This window comes from Octopus sinensis, linkage group LG14, assembly GCF_006345805.1.
Source record: "Octopus sinensis linkage group LG14, ASM634580v1, whole genome shotgun sequence".
NCBI lineage: Eukaryota > Metazoa > Mollusca > Cephalopoda > Octopoda > Octopodidae > Octopus > Octopus sinensis.
Window position 1 is genome coordinate 32,718,654 of NC_043010.1, and position 16,996 is coordinate 32,735,649.

At 37.6% G+C, this 16,996-nt stretch overlaps 2 protein-coding genes across 3 annotated transcripts in view; one reads left to right on the plus strand and one right to left on the minus strand.

The window, feature by feature from the left end:
- Positions 1–2,167, plus strand: part of LOC115219124 — a 50,612-nt gene extending 48,445 nt beyond the window's left edge. The window contains exon 5 of one of the 2 annotated variants that reach the window (XM_029789203.2): positions 1,038–1,671. In XM_029789203.2, the coding sequence (XP_029645063.1) occupies positions 1,038–1,377 (340 nt within the window). In that variant the 3' untranslated portion in view covers positions 1,378–1,671. Of the gene's footprint in view, positions 1–1,037 lie in introns of both variants that reach the window. The other variant, XM_036508834.1, reaches the window with a different exon arrangement.
- A 9,910-nt stretch (positions 2,168–12,077) lies between these two features.
- LOC115219096 (cysteine--tRNA ligase, cytoplasmic) lies at positions 12,078–14,864 on the minus strand. Its single transcript, XM_036508835.1, has 2 exons — positions 12,480–14,864; positions 12,078–12,403 (listed from the first exon to the last, which is right to left on the minus strand). The coding sequence occupies exon 1, from the start codon at positions 14,783–14,785 to the stop codon at positions 12,587–12,589; it is 2,199 nt and encodes a 732-aa protein (XP_036364728.1). The 5' UTR covers positions 14,786–14,864; the 3' UTR covers positions 12,078–12,403; positions 12,480–12,586.
- Between the last annotated feature and the right edge of the window lie 2,132 nt (positions 14,865–16,996).

Here is a 16,996-nt window from a genome sequence, read left to right on the forward strand (position 1 = left end):
TAGACTCGCGGTCGTAGGATCGCGGTTTCGATACCCAGACCAGGCGTTGTGAGTGTTTATTGAGCGAAAACACCTAAAAAGCTCCACGAGGCTCCGGCAGGGGGTGGTGGCAATCCCTGCTGTACTCTTTCGCCACAACTTCTCTCACTCTTTCTTCTGTTGGCCTGCTCGCTTAGCCAGCGGGGTGGCGTCATTTGATGGCTAATACAATGCGAAGCACATTGTGACCAGCGATGTGTAGCGACATCTGATAGCCTGGTCGGTCACGGGGATCACGGTGATATTTATATATACTTGCTGCATGCCCTGACATGTGTGGAGTGCAGCAGATGTATGTGTTTTATATGTATCAGTCTGAGTCTAATACTTGTGTAACAACCAGTGCAAAAGTTTAACCGTAGCATCACAATTCGGATGATGTGTAAATCATCCAATGACCAGCCAACCAGGTCGCAGATGGTGGAAATGCCACATCCATGGTCACAAATTTGTCTGCAATCAAAATCCTTTATTTCTAATTTAAAAATAGTAAAAGCTTAAAGGCTGAGTGGATCTGAGGATTTTTAGCATTATTAGTTTTATAAAGATTCACAGTTCAAATCCAGTCTAGGATCATGTGAGTATCAAGTCATAAGACACTTGATTGTTTGGGGATTCAACCAACAACAGTATAATGCTCATAGAAACATTATCTATATAATACTTTTATAAGACTGAAGGATTTCAGCCTATTAATTTCTCAAATGTTACTTGATCTGTCATCTCATTATCTTAATTGATATTTACTTGACCCAATTATCATTTAATTATGATCTTAAGAACAATTCCAGAAATTTTATTAAAGAAATGTTTTCTCCTCATTACATAAATATTATGGTATCATTAATTCACCCCATCACCACTGCTTATAATCATGATATCAGGAACTTGACTTATATTCTTTTATGTGGCTAGCAACCCTAGGTAATGTTCCTAAATAACAGTAATGTTAATATTGTAATTAAGACATTTAAAGAAATTCCATTTATTTATTTCAGGAAAAGTGATAAGCCACGCTCAATAAATAGGAACCCAAGAAGATACCAAAATGCTTCAGTGAATTCCACTGCCCGAAGTTTGGATAACTTCACAAATCAGCTAAACAACTGTAGTTTCCGTGGAAACCACAGGTCAGTGGCAACTCCTAAAGGGACAAAAAACAGAAATGTGAATGCTTCTGGGGAACGCAGGGATCAAAATCAAGAATGTCAAATTTGTTTCCAGACATTAATATGTAAAAAGACTCTGAATTGCAATCATAGTTTTTGTCAACATTGTTTAGATACCTGGTTACTCATCAAAAAATCTTGTCCTTTATGTCGTGCACCAGCACACTAAACTATACAAGAACTGATCCAGAAATATTTGGATACTTCTATCCGTAAATCTGTGATTGATATATATATATATATATATATATGTCTTTCTACAAGTTGTTGAGTGTACATATGATCCAAGGTGACATCATAGGATAATTGAGAGGCCCAACCACTATAAGTGATTAAGACTCTACTACTTTGAGCTCTTTATCTGGGAGTGAATAAGATATAGATGCTGAGGTCACTTTGGCTGTTGACTCTGTTCTGTTCTTATACTATATATATATTTATATATATATATATATATATATATACATCTATCTATATGTGTTTATGCATATATGTTTATCAATGTTTTTATAAACCAAGCTTCATTGTGTTTATCTGCATCACTATCTCCATATAAGCTCACTGAGATTTCTTTTATAGCCTCTCTTGAACCTGTGACCCTAGTCCTTGATAAAGATTTATGACTTTATGTTCAAATCATTTTGAGCACTGCCATGGGTTTTCTGTACTGAGCATCTCCAGTTTTCACCTCCTGTGTGTGTGTGTGTGTGTGTGTGTGTGGGAGGGGGGACAGGGATCATAGATGAGTTCCAGATATTCTCCGTATAGAAGACACTTATTAGTGCTCAAAAGATTTAAACTTGAGCAGGTAGAGAAGGAAATGTAGGGATAAGCAAATTAGACAGATCAGTATATAAAGTATATTAAATACATGAAATACGAAAAATCATCACCATTGTTTAACGTCCGTTTTCTATGTTAGCATGGGTTGGATGGTTCGACCGGGGTCTGGGAAGCCAGTAGGCTGCACCGGGCTCCAGTCTGATATGGCAGTGTTTCTACAGCTGGATGCCCTTCCTAACGCCAACCACTCTGTGAATGTAGTGGGTGCTTTTTACGTGCAACCAGCACAGGGGCCAGAGAAGCCTGGCAACAGCCATGATCAGTTGGTGCTTTTTATGTGCCACCGGCATGGAAGCCAGTCAAAGCAGCGCTGGCATTGGCCACGTTCAGATGGTGCTTTTACGTGCTGCTGGCACGGGTATCACAACTACTATTTCCATTTGATTTTTATTTTGATGTTGATGTACTTGACTCAATAGGTCTCCTCAAGCACAGCAGGTCGCCCCATGAACCAAGGTAAGCACAGGCACAGCAGGCTGTCCTGCAATCCAAGGTACTTTGAATGGGCTGGGGCTGGTTGAGTGAAGCTGGTATAAGATACAGCCATGAACTCACTTCATTGTTGGGTCTTCACAGTCACAGCATATCTCCAGAGGTCTCAGTCTTTTGTCATTGCCTCTGTGAAGCCCAACGTTCGAAGGTCATGCTTGACCACCTCATCCCATGTCTTCTTGGGTCTAACTCTACCCCAGATTCCTTCAACTGTTTGGGAGTGGCACTTCTTCACAAAGCTATCCTCATCCATCCGTAGTACATGACCATACCAGTGCAAACGTCTCTCTTGCATGCCACATCTGATGCTTCTTCTGTCCAACATTTCTCTCAGGGCACTTACACTCTGTCATGTGTGCACACTGACATTACACATCCAGCAGATCATGCTAGCTTCATTCCTTTCGAGACTATGCATGTCCTCCACAGTCACAGCCCATGTTTCACTGCTGTAAAGCATGGCAGTTTACGCACATGCGTCGTACAATCTACATTTCACTCCGAGGAAGAGACCCTTTGTCACCAGTATGGGTAGAAGCTTTCTAAACTTTGCCCAGGCTATTCTTATTCTAGTGGTAACACTCTCTGAGCATCCACCCTCCCCACAACTAACTTGGTCACCTAGGTAGCAGAAGCTATCAACTACTTCTAGTTCCTTCCCCTGGAGTGTGATGGAATGTTTTCTGAGTATCTGTTGTGTCTATTGCCCCTGTGCATCTGCCACACATGAAAGCTTTCTTCTTGATTAATTTTCCTTTGACGTTGCTGCACCTCTTATGCGTCTATAGCTTACACTGGGTACATCTTATGGAGTTTCTGCCTACACCTTTTCTACAAATCGAGCAGGACCACCTACCTGAAGGGGTGTGTGATAAGTTCGCCTTCCTACTTACTAGAACTTTGGTCTTTGCTACATTGACTCTAAGGCCTTTTGATTCTAAACCTAGCTATTTTGTGCTAGACCACTGGTAATAATAATTTCTATAATTCTTATTACCCTAATATTATATAAGGTGTTCTTCCATCAGGATAATGCTCGGCCACATACAGCAAAGATGACATTCCAAAGCAGTTTGAATGAGAAACGATGCTCCCACTCACCATATTCACCAGACATTGCCCCATCTGATTATCATTTATTCCGCAGTCTTCAAAATCATTTGAACAGAAAAAATATGAATTTTGTAGACGATGTCAGAACAGTAATGGAAGAGTATTTTTTGTCACAGACAAGTGAATTTTGGAAGAAGGACCTTGCAAGTCTATCAGATAGATAGAAGAGCATTGTAGAAAATGAAAGAGAGTATATTTTAAATTTAAAAAGAACTGTGTATCTTAATTTTGAAAAATAAAAAAAGCATTACAAGAAACTGCATTCTTTCTGGGATGACCCAATATCTCTCTATATATAAATGGCAAAATGTCTGTGTGTGTGTCCTTTATACAAATCCACAATTTTTCAGTTACAGGGCTCACACTTTCTATGGTCTTTCAAACCTGTCCAAGGCTGGTTGTGCACATCTTTACATTTCCCCAGTCACTCTGCAAAGCCATTAAAAAGATCAATAGAAGTGACTTTTTTGTGAATTTTCTATCCAAAACCCAATCAAAATGCCTGAAATTTGATACGCCTAATGAATGCCAGCTAGCTGTATGTGATTGGTTGGAGATTTGGACAGTACTCACGTGTATGTGTGCACGCACGCAGCTGTATATGCATGCACTAGCACTGACCCGGCGTTGCCAGGTCATAGTGCTAGTATATATATATAAATCAGGGATATTGAAATAAGTAGGGATGGAGATGTTTAATGTTAAGATATGAGGAAGACTACATGTATAATGGCAAAAGACCCAGTTGTAGTGGTGATGTCCAGTGTGGGTTAGAATAAGATTGGCAAAGGGAGTGAGGTGGTGTTTAAGGATTGCAGAAAAGATAGAGAAAGCCATCTGGCAATAGCATTTTAACATAGTGATTGAAGCATGATGTGAAGTGGGAAGTATTCAAACGGAGTAGAGGAGTAAGAGAGATCGAGGAATAACTTTGACAGGTTATAATGTTGCCAACTATAAAAGTTATATTGCTTTCAAATTTTGGCACAAGGCTAGTAATTTAGTAGGAGGGGATAAGTTGATGACACCGACCCCAGTGCTCAACTGATACTTATTTTATCAACTCTGAAAAGGATGAAAGGCAAAGTCAACCTTGGTGGAATTTGAACATAAAGATGGATGAAATGTCGCTAAATGTTTTGCCCAGCAGGCTAATGGTTCTACCAGTTGACTGCTTTGTGCTATAAAAGTAACACTGAAAAGGGCGGCGAGCTGGCAGAAACGTTAGCACACCGGGCGAAATGCGTAGCCGTATTTCATCTGCCGTTACGTTGAGTTCAAATTCCGCCGAGTCGACTTTGCCTTTCATCCTTTCAGGGTCGATAAATTAAGTACTAGTTATGCACTGTGGTCGATGTAATCGACCTAATCCGTTTGTCCCTTCTATGTTTAGCCCTTTGTGGGTAATAAAGAAAAATATAAAAGTAACACTGAAAATATAAGTTCATTGGGAGTAGATAAAATATCAAGTTGGAATAAAGTGAAGTATAATGGATTAAGACAAGATAAAACAAAGTAAATATATTAATTCTATTTAGCTAGTGTTTAATTTAAATAGGTAATATATAAATTAAAAGCTAGGTGAAGAGTGAAAATACAATAATAGTCACAATAGAAATTAAGTGGTATAAGGCAATTTAAGACAACAGTAAAATAAAGTAATTATACTAACTTAAATTTGAATAAGTGAAATAAGCTTATGCCATTTCTCAAATGTTTAAAAGAAAGTAATTATACAGAAGGACTCATCTTATTGTACTTAGATTTGTGGTAAAATTGAAAGGTTTTAAAGAATTTATGTACGCAAGAAGAACGAATGCTTCGTGTTGTTTGTTAATTAACTCTGTTGGGTTATGTTATAGTATTTATAATGAAAAAAATATTATTATTTAAATGCTAAGGGAAATAACTCTGAGTCATTGCGATAGTGTTGACGTTTCACCTCTACCATGACAACATTATTTCTTCTTCAAGAAGGTGACGAGCTGACTGAGTCGTTAGCATGCCGGTAAAAATGCTTACCAGCTTTTCGTCCGTCCTTACATTCTGGGTTCAAATTCTGCCTAGGTCGACTTTGCCTTTCATCCTTTCGTGGTTGATAAAATACGTACTAGTGAAACGCTGGGGGGGGGGGGGGTCGATGTAACCGACTAGTCCCCTCTCCCATAATTTCAGGCCTTGTGCCTTCAGTAGAAACTGTTATTTCTTCTTCAAGTATATGTCTGAAAGCTGAGTCAACAGAGAGTATGAAATCTCCAAGCAGGGATCTTTTCGGTTTGAACGGTATCGTATGAAATTGTCACCCATAATTATGACCCTAGTATCGATCTATTGCATTTCAATTTGTTTTAGGGTTAGGGGTGAGGGGAAGGATATCTTTTTTCCTTCACAAATGTAAATAAACCCAATCTGTTTCTTAAACGAGCGACATATTCATACGGCACAGAATGTTTTTTACCTCAATAGACGTCACTGATTGGTTGAAATTGCAGAAATTGAAGAAAAAACAACAACAAATATCTTACAAAACAGAATTTTCTCAGTAAAGCCAGGAGAAAAACATGTTTTATAAACACATTCTACCAGTATACGAAGTTTAAAATTTTTTAGTTACCTAGAAATTATGTTAAAAACTGCCGTTCAAACCGAAAAGATCCCCTAGCAGTTTAAATGCACAAGTCTCTAATAGCCAAGTGGCTAAAAAATGTCAGCAAGAAGGGTATCCAGAAGTCATGACCTGGATGTTATAGAGCCCTCTTAGAGAGCATGATGTTAAGGGCCATAACACTTGCTTGAGTGGGATGGGGTTCTTCTCTGAAGACCTGCTGTTCAGCTGTCTTGAGAGTTTCTTAGCACTCTGTATAGATTCTTTCAAGTGTAACCAACACAGAGCATTTTAGCCCTAGTACAGAGAACCCAAGTCAAAAATGGACCAAATTAGAGCGTATGGTATATTATTTTTCTTAAAGTAGTGTATGTGGTCAGCAAGAAAAGTAGATTTTCTGTGTTTTTCATATTTAAAAGAGCTCAAATGTGCTGAGTGTCGTTCCTTAAAATTAATGGTAGCTCCAACGTAAATCTTGACAGAGTTTTGTTATTTTTCAAGACCAAGCACTTGTAAATAATGTTATATATTAAGCCGAGTCAAAATTTTATATTTTGATTTCACATATTGCTTGCTCTTCATTTTGGTGTGAGAAATAAATTAACAAATTTTAATAAGTATGCACTCACCCCTACCCCTTGCATAGCCACCCCCACTAATTCTGCGTTTTGAATAGTGAAACTGTAACTGTAAACTTTTTTTAATGCTATTAACCTTGTATTGGTTAAATATTACCTATGTAACATTTTATAGATTATATGCAACCCCACCAACACCTGAACAAAAACAGTTATTGGAATCTTTACTTATTTATATAGTTTGTATTTTTTAAAATTCAAAACGCCTATACAATAATCCCTTGCCATATTGCAGTTCACCTATTGTGGTTTATCATTTAAGCTAACGTTGATTCCTCTGTGGTGTTGTTTAGCATTTATAATAAAATAAATATATGCAAATTATAAAAATAATTTTAAAAATACAGTACTACTGTTTCTACTTCACGGATTTTCACCTATCACAGGGATTTGGAATGTAACATTCACAATAGTTGAAGGATTACTGTATTCAGAAAAACACTTTCAACATTAAAAAAATGTAAATTTAAATGACAATGATGATGTGCAATAAAAAAAAATCTATGCGCACACACATACACACGCTATATTTGTATATAGCGTATAAAATAGATGTAAAATAACGACACACACACACCTGTACAACTACAGAACTGAATTGTAGCAAATTATATAAATTATAAAAACTTTTATATTAAATAAATTTTCTTTTTATAACACAGTACTACAAGTGACTAAAAAATTGTTAAAAATATAAATATTTTTCAATTTCTTTTTCTCTGTAAAAGAACAAAGAATTCAGCAGACAAATTGGTTAATAAAGAAACATTTCTTTTTTTTTAATTAATATTTTACTTTGTTAATTAATGACCAGCTTTGTGGTTAGTGTATCAGGTCATGATTCCCAGGAGTGCATTGTGGCCTTAAGCAAAACTCTTTATTTCTCATTGCTCCAGTCGACTCAGATTGCAAAAATGAGAATTTGTAGCTGTAATTCAATGGGGTCCAGCTTTGTCACACTCTGTGCCATGCGGAATCTCTTTGAGAACTATGTTAAGGGTACACGTAGAAAATCCGTCACAATGAACTCCACCAAACCCATGCCAGCATGGAAAAGTGGATCTCATACTTACTTTACTTTACTTTTACTTTTACTAGTTTCAGTCATTTGACTGCGGTCATGCTGGAGCACCACCTTTAGTTGAGCAAATCGACCCGGGACTTATTCTTTGTAAGCCCAGTACTTATTCTATCGGTCTCTTTTGCCAAACCGCTAAGTGACGGGGACGTAAACACACCAGCATCGGTTGTCAAGCAATGCTAGGGGGACAAACACAAACACACATATATATATATATACATATATACGACAGGCTTCTTTCAGTTTCCATCTACCAAATCCACTCAAGGCATTGGTCGGCCCGAGGCGATAGCAGAAGACACTTGCCCAAGGTGCCACGCAGTGGGACTGAACCCGGAACCATGTGGCTGTTTAGCAAGCTATTTACCACACAGCTGCGCCTATGTTGTTATTATTATTAATTATTACTAAATGTGAATGATTTCTAACTCTGATATTAATAATTAATTGTCAGGTTGTTGTTGTTTAGTCCCAAATTTGATTTGATGCAACTTAAATGTTCCGACAATTTCGCAACAAAGGGGAGATGACTCTGTTAGATTCTCCACCATCCATGTTTTAACGTCCACTTTTCGTTGCTTGTATGGGTCAGACTGAGTTTATTGAGGCAGATCTTCTACATCCGGATATACTTCCTGTTTCCAAGCAAGATAATATTTCTCCAAGGCCAGATATGTTTTTCACAGAAAACTGGAAATGAACAACATAGTTCTTATGCCAGTGATAACCATTTGTAATTACAGCATCCTCTCTAGGCAAAGTAAAATCAGACACACACATATTTCATATTTGTTTCAAAATATAACATTGGCTTATGTCTGTTTCAGGAGTTTCCTTTAAAATCTATCTGAAAAATGAAAAATATGTTCTGTCAAGAAGAAGAAAAATGAAGAATTACAAATGGCCAAATCTTGTTCTTATTTATAGTTTCTGAGTTGTTTTAAAATATTTTGGTTGCTATTTCTGTGTAACACTACAACCATAGTGGATGGAACCAACTGCAGAACACAATATTATCATCATCATCGTCATCATTTAACATCCATTTTCTATGCTAGTATGGGTTAGATGGTTTCACAGCAGCTGCATCTGGCTCCAGTCTGTTTTCGCATGGTTTCTACAGCTGGATGCCCTTCCTAACACCAACCACTTTACAGAGTGTATTGTGTACTATTTATGTGGCGCCTTGGTTTTAGGATTCTAATTGCTGTGGTGGGTGGGTCTTGAGTCATCATCACCAACATTAGTTTCACTTTCACTTTCCAGTCTCACACACATCAAATGGGTTGTCACTGTCCAAGTTAGTTCTTTGGAGTTACTCTCCTCCGAGATGGTTCACAGCATTATATTTCACTCATACCTTTTATTTTTGCTATGGTTAGAGATTTTCCCATGGAATTTGTAGCTGTGATACCAGCGCCGGTGGCACGTAACAGAACCATCCGAACGTGGCCGTAGCCAGCGCCGCATTGACTGGCCTCCATTCCAGTGGCACGTAACAAACACCATCTGATCATGGCCGTTGCCAGCCTCGCCTGGCCTCCGTGCCGGTGGCACGTAAAAATCACCATCCGATCGTGGCCGTTTGCCAGCCTCGTCTGGCACCTGTGTCGGTGGCACGTAAAAAGCACCCACTACTCTCATGGAGTGGTTGGCATTAGGAAGGGCATCCAGCTGTAGAAACACTGCCAGATCTGACTGGCCTGGTGCAGCCTCCTGGCTTCCCAGACCCCGGTTGAACCGTCCAACCCATGCTAGCATGGAAAGCGGACGTTAAACGATGATGATGATGATGATGAACCTCAAATGAAATACATGAACAGTGATCACCATAAAATAAGCATTAATAGTATTTACTATCTAATTAAATGACCATTGTCTTTTTCAGTCAAAGTGAACTAAACTTTGTCTTGCTTTCTGTACATTTAATATGGATTTGTGCCTAGTTTGACTTCAGAAGCTTTTGTCACTAAATTGATAGCATGCTCGAATCTTTCGATCCTCCAAAAACTTTTGTAGGTTGCACAGATTGGCTCTTCTCAGGAATTCCGAGTTTATGATTCTGCCCTGGTGTAAGTAATCTTGAGTGTTTTGCATAGACATCAATGGTAGAATGCATTCATCTTCTGAGTGATCATGGCAGTCATTTTACAAATCTCTCCGGAGTACAGGACAATGTTCTGGTGCATAAACAACCCCTTACAATTTCTAACACTACACCACTCTTCCTAACAATAATTTCTAACACAGGCACAAGGCATGAAATTTAGGTGAGGTGATTAGTTGATTAAATAAACTTGAGTGCTTGACAGGTACATTATTCTATTGACCCTGGAAGTATGAAAGGCAAAGTTGGCCACAGTGGGATTTCAACTCAGGATGTTAAGAGCCAGAAGAAATACCGACAAGACTTTTTGTCTGCTGCACTAATGATTCTGTTAATCTACTGCCCTAATAATAATAATTGTTTCTAATTTAGGCAGTAGGTCAGGAATTTTTTAAGGTGAGGGTGTTAGCCAATATTCACACTAGTACTTTATTTTATCAACCCTAAAAGGATGAAAAGTGAAGTTAACCTTGGTAAGATTCGAATCCGGAACTGGTACTTTACTTTATCAACTCCAGAGAGATGATGATAATGATTACTATATAAATAAATAAATAGATAAAACATAAAAAAGTTGATATACTTAAATCATTTTATTCAAATGTGATTAAATAAGAATTTAAGAAGAATAAGACATACATAAGCAAATGTATAATGAATAACAGTTCTTCAAATATACAGAGTGGAGTCAAAGGAGTCATGATCAAGGACCCAATACAACATCCACAATGGAATACAAATATGTGGTCTGAAAACTAGTAGGTCCTTGTTGCAATTTACATTAAACTGACTTTGGTTGGATTTGAACTCATTACCACACCACATCATCTGAAGATATTAAAACTATAACCAATTGAAGCCTTCTTCTGCACCAATTTTACAGCTGCTCTAGAGAATTTGTTGTAGAATGACTGAGTAAATATATTTGTATATCTTTGTGCTTATCAGCAATAGAGGTTTAAAAGGAAAAGGTCCTACTAATAGGACTTAAATTGAGGCTTTGGGACTAAACATCAATAACTAGCTAACAGACTGTCACATTGTACCTCATGACGCATAAGAGGAGGTCAGAGCGTGCAGTATGACCCCAGATAGATAGAAACATGGTAAAACAGATTTGTCACACCTGGTTGTTGGGGGTCTCAACCTGCATGCAAGAGGCCTGTTCAATCAGGGGGGATAAACTGGGGTTACACAAGTGACTAACGAATATTTGAAAATTAAAAAAAAATTATAAGCTCAGAGAAATAATTTAACATAGTAAGTTAGAGGATATGTGATTGATACTTGGATGAGTTTATCACATGTTGATCATGTTTAATAGCCACAGTAAATTATTGGAGCAAGGTATCTGTGTAAGAGACTACACTGAAGTATCAGGAAGACAGCTGTGAAGTAAGTTAATTAACTGGAAATAATTTATATTGTGTCCAAATACAATAGCAAGGTACCTGAGAAACTGACTAGGTTCTTAGTAAGTTACCATAGCAAGATAAATGGAGATGAAGGTAGAAGGGAGTGGGAAATGTAACAAAAGCACAACAGTAAACTGATGTGAGATAGTGAGATTGTGGCAAGGTAGCAGCATCAAAGCGGATTATGAAAGTGATTTACTAGGGTGTTATGACTAGAGAGGTACGAAGGTAAGATGGTACAGTGGAGAAATGGTTAGTAACCACTTCCACATAACAGCAAGTTATCACATAAATATAGCTCAGTGATGTATTGTGGTAAAGTAATCCCAGACAAAGTTTTTGACACAAAAAGAAGAAGGAAAAGGTGTCAAGTATAAAAATAACTTTTTGTTACAAACCGGTTTGTCACAGAAGCAGTTCCACTAAATATAAATTATTTAATATAGTTCTATATTTAAGAGATGAGGAACTATGTACATTATTTACATTTAACGGATATTTGTCATCTTGTTTGTTGTTAACACATTTCAGCTGATATATGCTCTAGCCTTCATCAGGTGTCTTGAGGAAATTTTGAACCAGGGTTTTCATTCCTGAGGTATTTTTTGATGGTATTATTATTATTATTTAGGTCATTGCTTGGATTCGAACTCGAAATCTTGGGGTTAGTAGCTCGCACTCTTAACCACTATCCCATATACCTACGGTCATATGATGTAGTGGTTATGAGCATGGGCTACGAACCCTAAGATTCCGAGTTCGATTCCAAGCAGTGACCTGAATAATAATAATAATAATAAGGATGATGATAATAATAATGATGATGATGATAGTAATAATAATAATAATAACAACAATAACATTGAAAAATACCTTAGGAATGAGAACCCAGGTTCAAAATTTCTCCAAGACACCTGATGAAGGCTGGAGGGTATATCAGTCGAAACGTGTTAACAACAAACAAGATGAGGACAAATATCCATCAAATGTAAATAATGTATATAAATTATTTGTTCATATATTCATGTCCAATACAGAGAAAATGGGTTCATTTGTCTCCATGTTCTCTAAACACTCCATTTAATTAGTTATTGTTATTCATATATGCATCATATTTCTTCTTCTGGGCATCATAGAGCTTTTGAAGTTTTTTCATGGCTGATTTGGTAAGTTCTTTACCCTCAACATCATGGGTTGGTAAGCCATTCTCATTAAATTTGGAATACTTGTCTGTCTCATTGACAAATAACTGTGAGGGAGGGATTCTCTTCTGAGCATCTCGAACAGCTTCAGCAGCTTCTTTATCCTTCTTTGCCTTTTCTTTCTGCAGTCTTTTCTTCTCTTCAGCTGCCAGTTTCTCTTGCATCTCCTTCAGAAGTATTTCTTTATCAACCAGTTTAATAACAGGAACTTGCCCTTCATGGTCTTCCAGACGGACTCCCAAGTTGGGCAGAACTGTATCCCGAAGTTCATCACATTTGGTCAAGATTTCTTGAGGATCTTTCTTTTCTCTGGCTAACTGTCTTATATCTTCCCGGAAATCTGACAATGCAGATAAATAAGGCATCACAGTGTTTTCAGATGAAGTTGCCCCTGTACCAGTCTGTAGGAAACCGATAGCTGTTTCTTCTTTAATAGCACCAAACACTTTCAATATTGATGTAATGTATTCAGCGATGTTTATTAAAAGTATTCGATTACAGATCATAGTTGCCCTAGTCTTGGAAATGTACTGGTTTGTTACAGTGACCAAGTCTCTAATAACATCTAAGGCTGTGTGTGTATCAATGGAATCACATAATGCCACATGGACCTGATTTCGGCTGTCCAGATATTTTTCATTGAGAGATACCTCTAGTTCAGTCCATTTAGTAAAAGAAGAACAACCATGACTTGGTAGTTTGCGCAAGATGTCTTTGACAGTCAAGAAGAACTCATTAAGGTGTTTTTCGTAGGTGATGGCTGCTTCCATTGTGTTGTCACTATAGTCAAGGGTATCTTTCCAGGAATGCAGCAAGAAAGCAAAACGAAGTTGGCACGCTGTGTGTTTTTTTAGTGCTTCCTTGATTGTGATAAAATTCTTGAGGGATTTGGACATTTTACAGCCTTGGATTGTTAGATGACCAGAATGGAGAAAGTAGTGCACCCAGTGGTCATTATTAAAACAAGCTTCTGCTTGAGCTAACTCATTGTCATGATGAGGAAACTTTAAATCCACGCCACCAGTATGAATGTCTAGTGACTCTCCAAGAATTTCACTGGCCATAACTGAACATTCAATATGCCATCCAGGCCTACCTTTGCCCCACGGAGAATCCCATACGGGTTCGCCAGGTTTTGAAGCTTTCCATAACGCAAAATCATTGGGGCTTTTCTTCTCAGACAACCTCTCTTCTGAAACACTTAAGTCTCCTTCACCTTCTTGTAGTGCGTCTCTGTCACCAAAAGCTTCTGGAACTAATTTAGCATAAAAGTGATCAGGAGCTTTACTAAATCTCATGGTATCAAAATAGACAGAACCACCGGACTCGTATGCGTAATTACGATCAATGACTTTTTTAATAAACTCTACTATTTCAGGGACGTAGTCACTAACCCGTGTCAAGCAGTCAGCTGGTAGAACATTTAGAGCTTCCATGTCATTGTGAAATTCTTCTTCCCAGTGATTTGGTAACTCTGAAAAGATAGAGTTTTCCCTTACTTCAGATCCTTTACGTTTGTCTAAAGCATCCGCCAGGACATCTCTTGCCGCACTGATAAGACGGTCACTCTTCCCTTGATCGGTGGCAGATTCGTTTGACTGGAGAGAGGTGGTCACTTCTTTAATAATCTTCAACATCATCGTCTTCTTATCTGAGTCCTTCTCTCCTTCAGCCTTAATCGTATAAGTATCTAATGCTGCTTTAATATCCGAAACCACCACCGAAGCATTACCGCTATTCTCGGTTCTGTATTGCTGCAGAAGATAATTCTGTCTAGCTCGTTTGATGATTTTATCATCAACATCGGTTACATTCATACAGTAAAACACATCGTATTTGAAATAATTGGTCATGACACGTCTCAAAATATCAAACGAGATGTAAGACCTGGCATGTCCCATATGGGAAGCATCGTAAACAGTCGGACCGCAACTATACCACAAAACACGCTTACCGTTCTGAGGTACAAATTTCTCCTTTTGACGAGTTAAACTGTTGAAAAGATACAATTCGGCTACTTCTTTGTTTTCTGGGGGACTCCATGCCGGTTGAGAGCGCTTGGTATGGACCGTAGACGTCATACTGTGTGAAAATGAGCTGTTTGAATGAATCTGATGCAATCGAGGACAAGCCGGTTGTCACTGTTGCAAGTAAATTTAGAATTTGTAATGATTTCGTTTCGGTCAGTTTCGTTTCACCCATAGTTTATACTATATTTTTATTATCGATATTTTATAAGGTCAAAGATTAATTATCATTGTTTGTAAGTTAAGAATTATTATGAAGGTTAAAGTAAATAATATGCCATGTTACAATAAAATCATTTGCAGTTTAAGAATATATTGTTTTATCTTAATTATGGGGTAGAATTTATTTTACTGTAATCTAGAGTTACTTCCCTTGAAAGTAATGTTAGCTTAAACGCCGACTTGTATTTTTGTCTGTTAGTAGCATATAAATATCGGACACACGCACAAACACAATTCATACTTACATACTTATATACCTATATGCATGCATGCATACATACAGATAGACATACGTTAACAAAGCCGGAGATCAATGAAAAAGAAAATGTCTACGCTGAACTTATGAGAGATCTATAATTACTCTACCCAGAATACGAGTTCAGGTTTATATTGTAATTATTGAGGTGCTGGGATGTGTAACACACTGCCTAAGGACAAATCTTGAGAAATTGGCTTCTCAAAACTAGAAAAGAGAAAGCAGATTTGAAGACAAGGAATCACTGGAACTGTAGGGGTTTGTAAAACTTCCCGGAAGTTTATTATTTAAATAGATATGCGCTTGTCTAGACATGCAACTATATGCACTGGAATACATACTTAGAACAAAACATATAAATCTGCACATTCACTGATTCCAAGTATTGCACGCATACACTCGTACATGCAAAATTACCCTGTTGATGTTGTTGATCTTCCTGTAAAAGATCCTTGGATTTAGGTTAGAAACTGCTTCTTTCTGTTTGTAAGAAAATTTTGAAGTAAAACTGAATAAAGACATATATAGGGTTGCCAGATTAGAAAATTAGATATACGGGACACTTAAAATCTGTGTGTGTGTGTGTAACTCCAAGAAAGTTAGGGGTTGTGGGTCCAACCCACTAAGGATAATATCCAATATGCTGTTGGTATAATACCCAATTATTAATACACAAGTGTTTTTTTATTGCATTGCAATATACATACATACATACATACACATATAATTATATATATTTCGTTTTGGGAGTTGGTTTGCAAGATTCTTTATGTGAGTACGTGTGTTGAAGAATGCATGAAGTGTCACTGTTGGGCCCAAAGTCTTATGAAGAGCCTTCCACGGGAGCTAGCTTAAAATCCACCCTATTGGGGGGATTTTAAGCTAGTATATATATGTATGTGTGTATATATTTGTGTAAATATACATATATATATATATATATGTGTGTGTGTGTGTATGTATATTTATTTATGTATGTATGTATGAATCATCATCTTCATCGTTTAACGTCCGTTTTCCATGCAAGCATGGGTTGGAAGGTTCGACCGGGGTCTCGGAAGCCAGGAGTCTGCACCAGGCTCCAGTCTGATCTGGCAGTGATTCTACAGCTGGATGCCCTTCCTAACGGCAACCACTCCGTGAGTGTAGTGGGTGCTTTTTACGTGCCACCGGCACGGGTATCACAACTACAATTTCTATTTGATTTTTATTTTGATGTTGATGTATTTGACTCAATAGGTCTCCTTAAACACAGCAGGTCGTCCTACGATCCAAGGTAAGCACAGTAGGCCGTCCTACGAGCCGTGAACTCACTTCATTTGTCGAGTCTTCGCAGTCACAGCATATCTCCAGAGGTCTCGGTCTTTCATCATTGCCTTTGTGAGGCCCAACGTTCAAAGGTCATGCTTGACCACCTTATCCCATGTTAAATAAAATCCACTTAATGAAAATGATAACATTGATATTAATGCTATCCATTCTTTGAACAATAATAGCAACAATATATATATTTTTGATATAGATTCGAATCGTATTCGTTCCCTTAGCAGTATTTCTATGACTAGAAACTCTGTTTATCAATGTAAAATTACTTCCGGTTCTGATGTCTTTTTTACATAGGTAGTTCATCATCTCAATTGTCAAAAAGAATATCTAACCATTACTCTACATTTAGACATACCAATAAATGCAACAATACTGGGCTTAGTAAATTACTTTGGTCTCTTAAGGAACATAAGCAGTTTGATTTGGAATGGAATATTCAATCTAGATCCTTCCCATATGAT

What these genes read in the sequence shown, in the direction of transcription:
- LOC115219096 (XM_036508835.1), bottom strand. Translation starts at nt 14,785, where the DNA reads ATGACGTCTACGGTCCATACCAAGCGCTCTCAACCGGCATGGAGTCCC.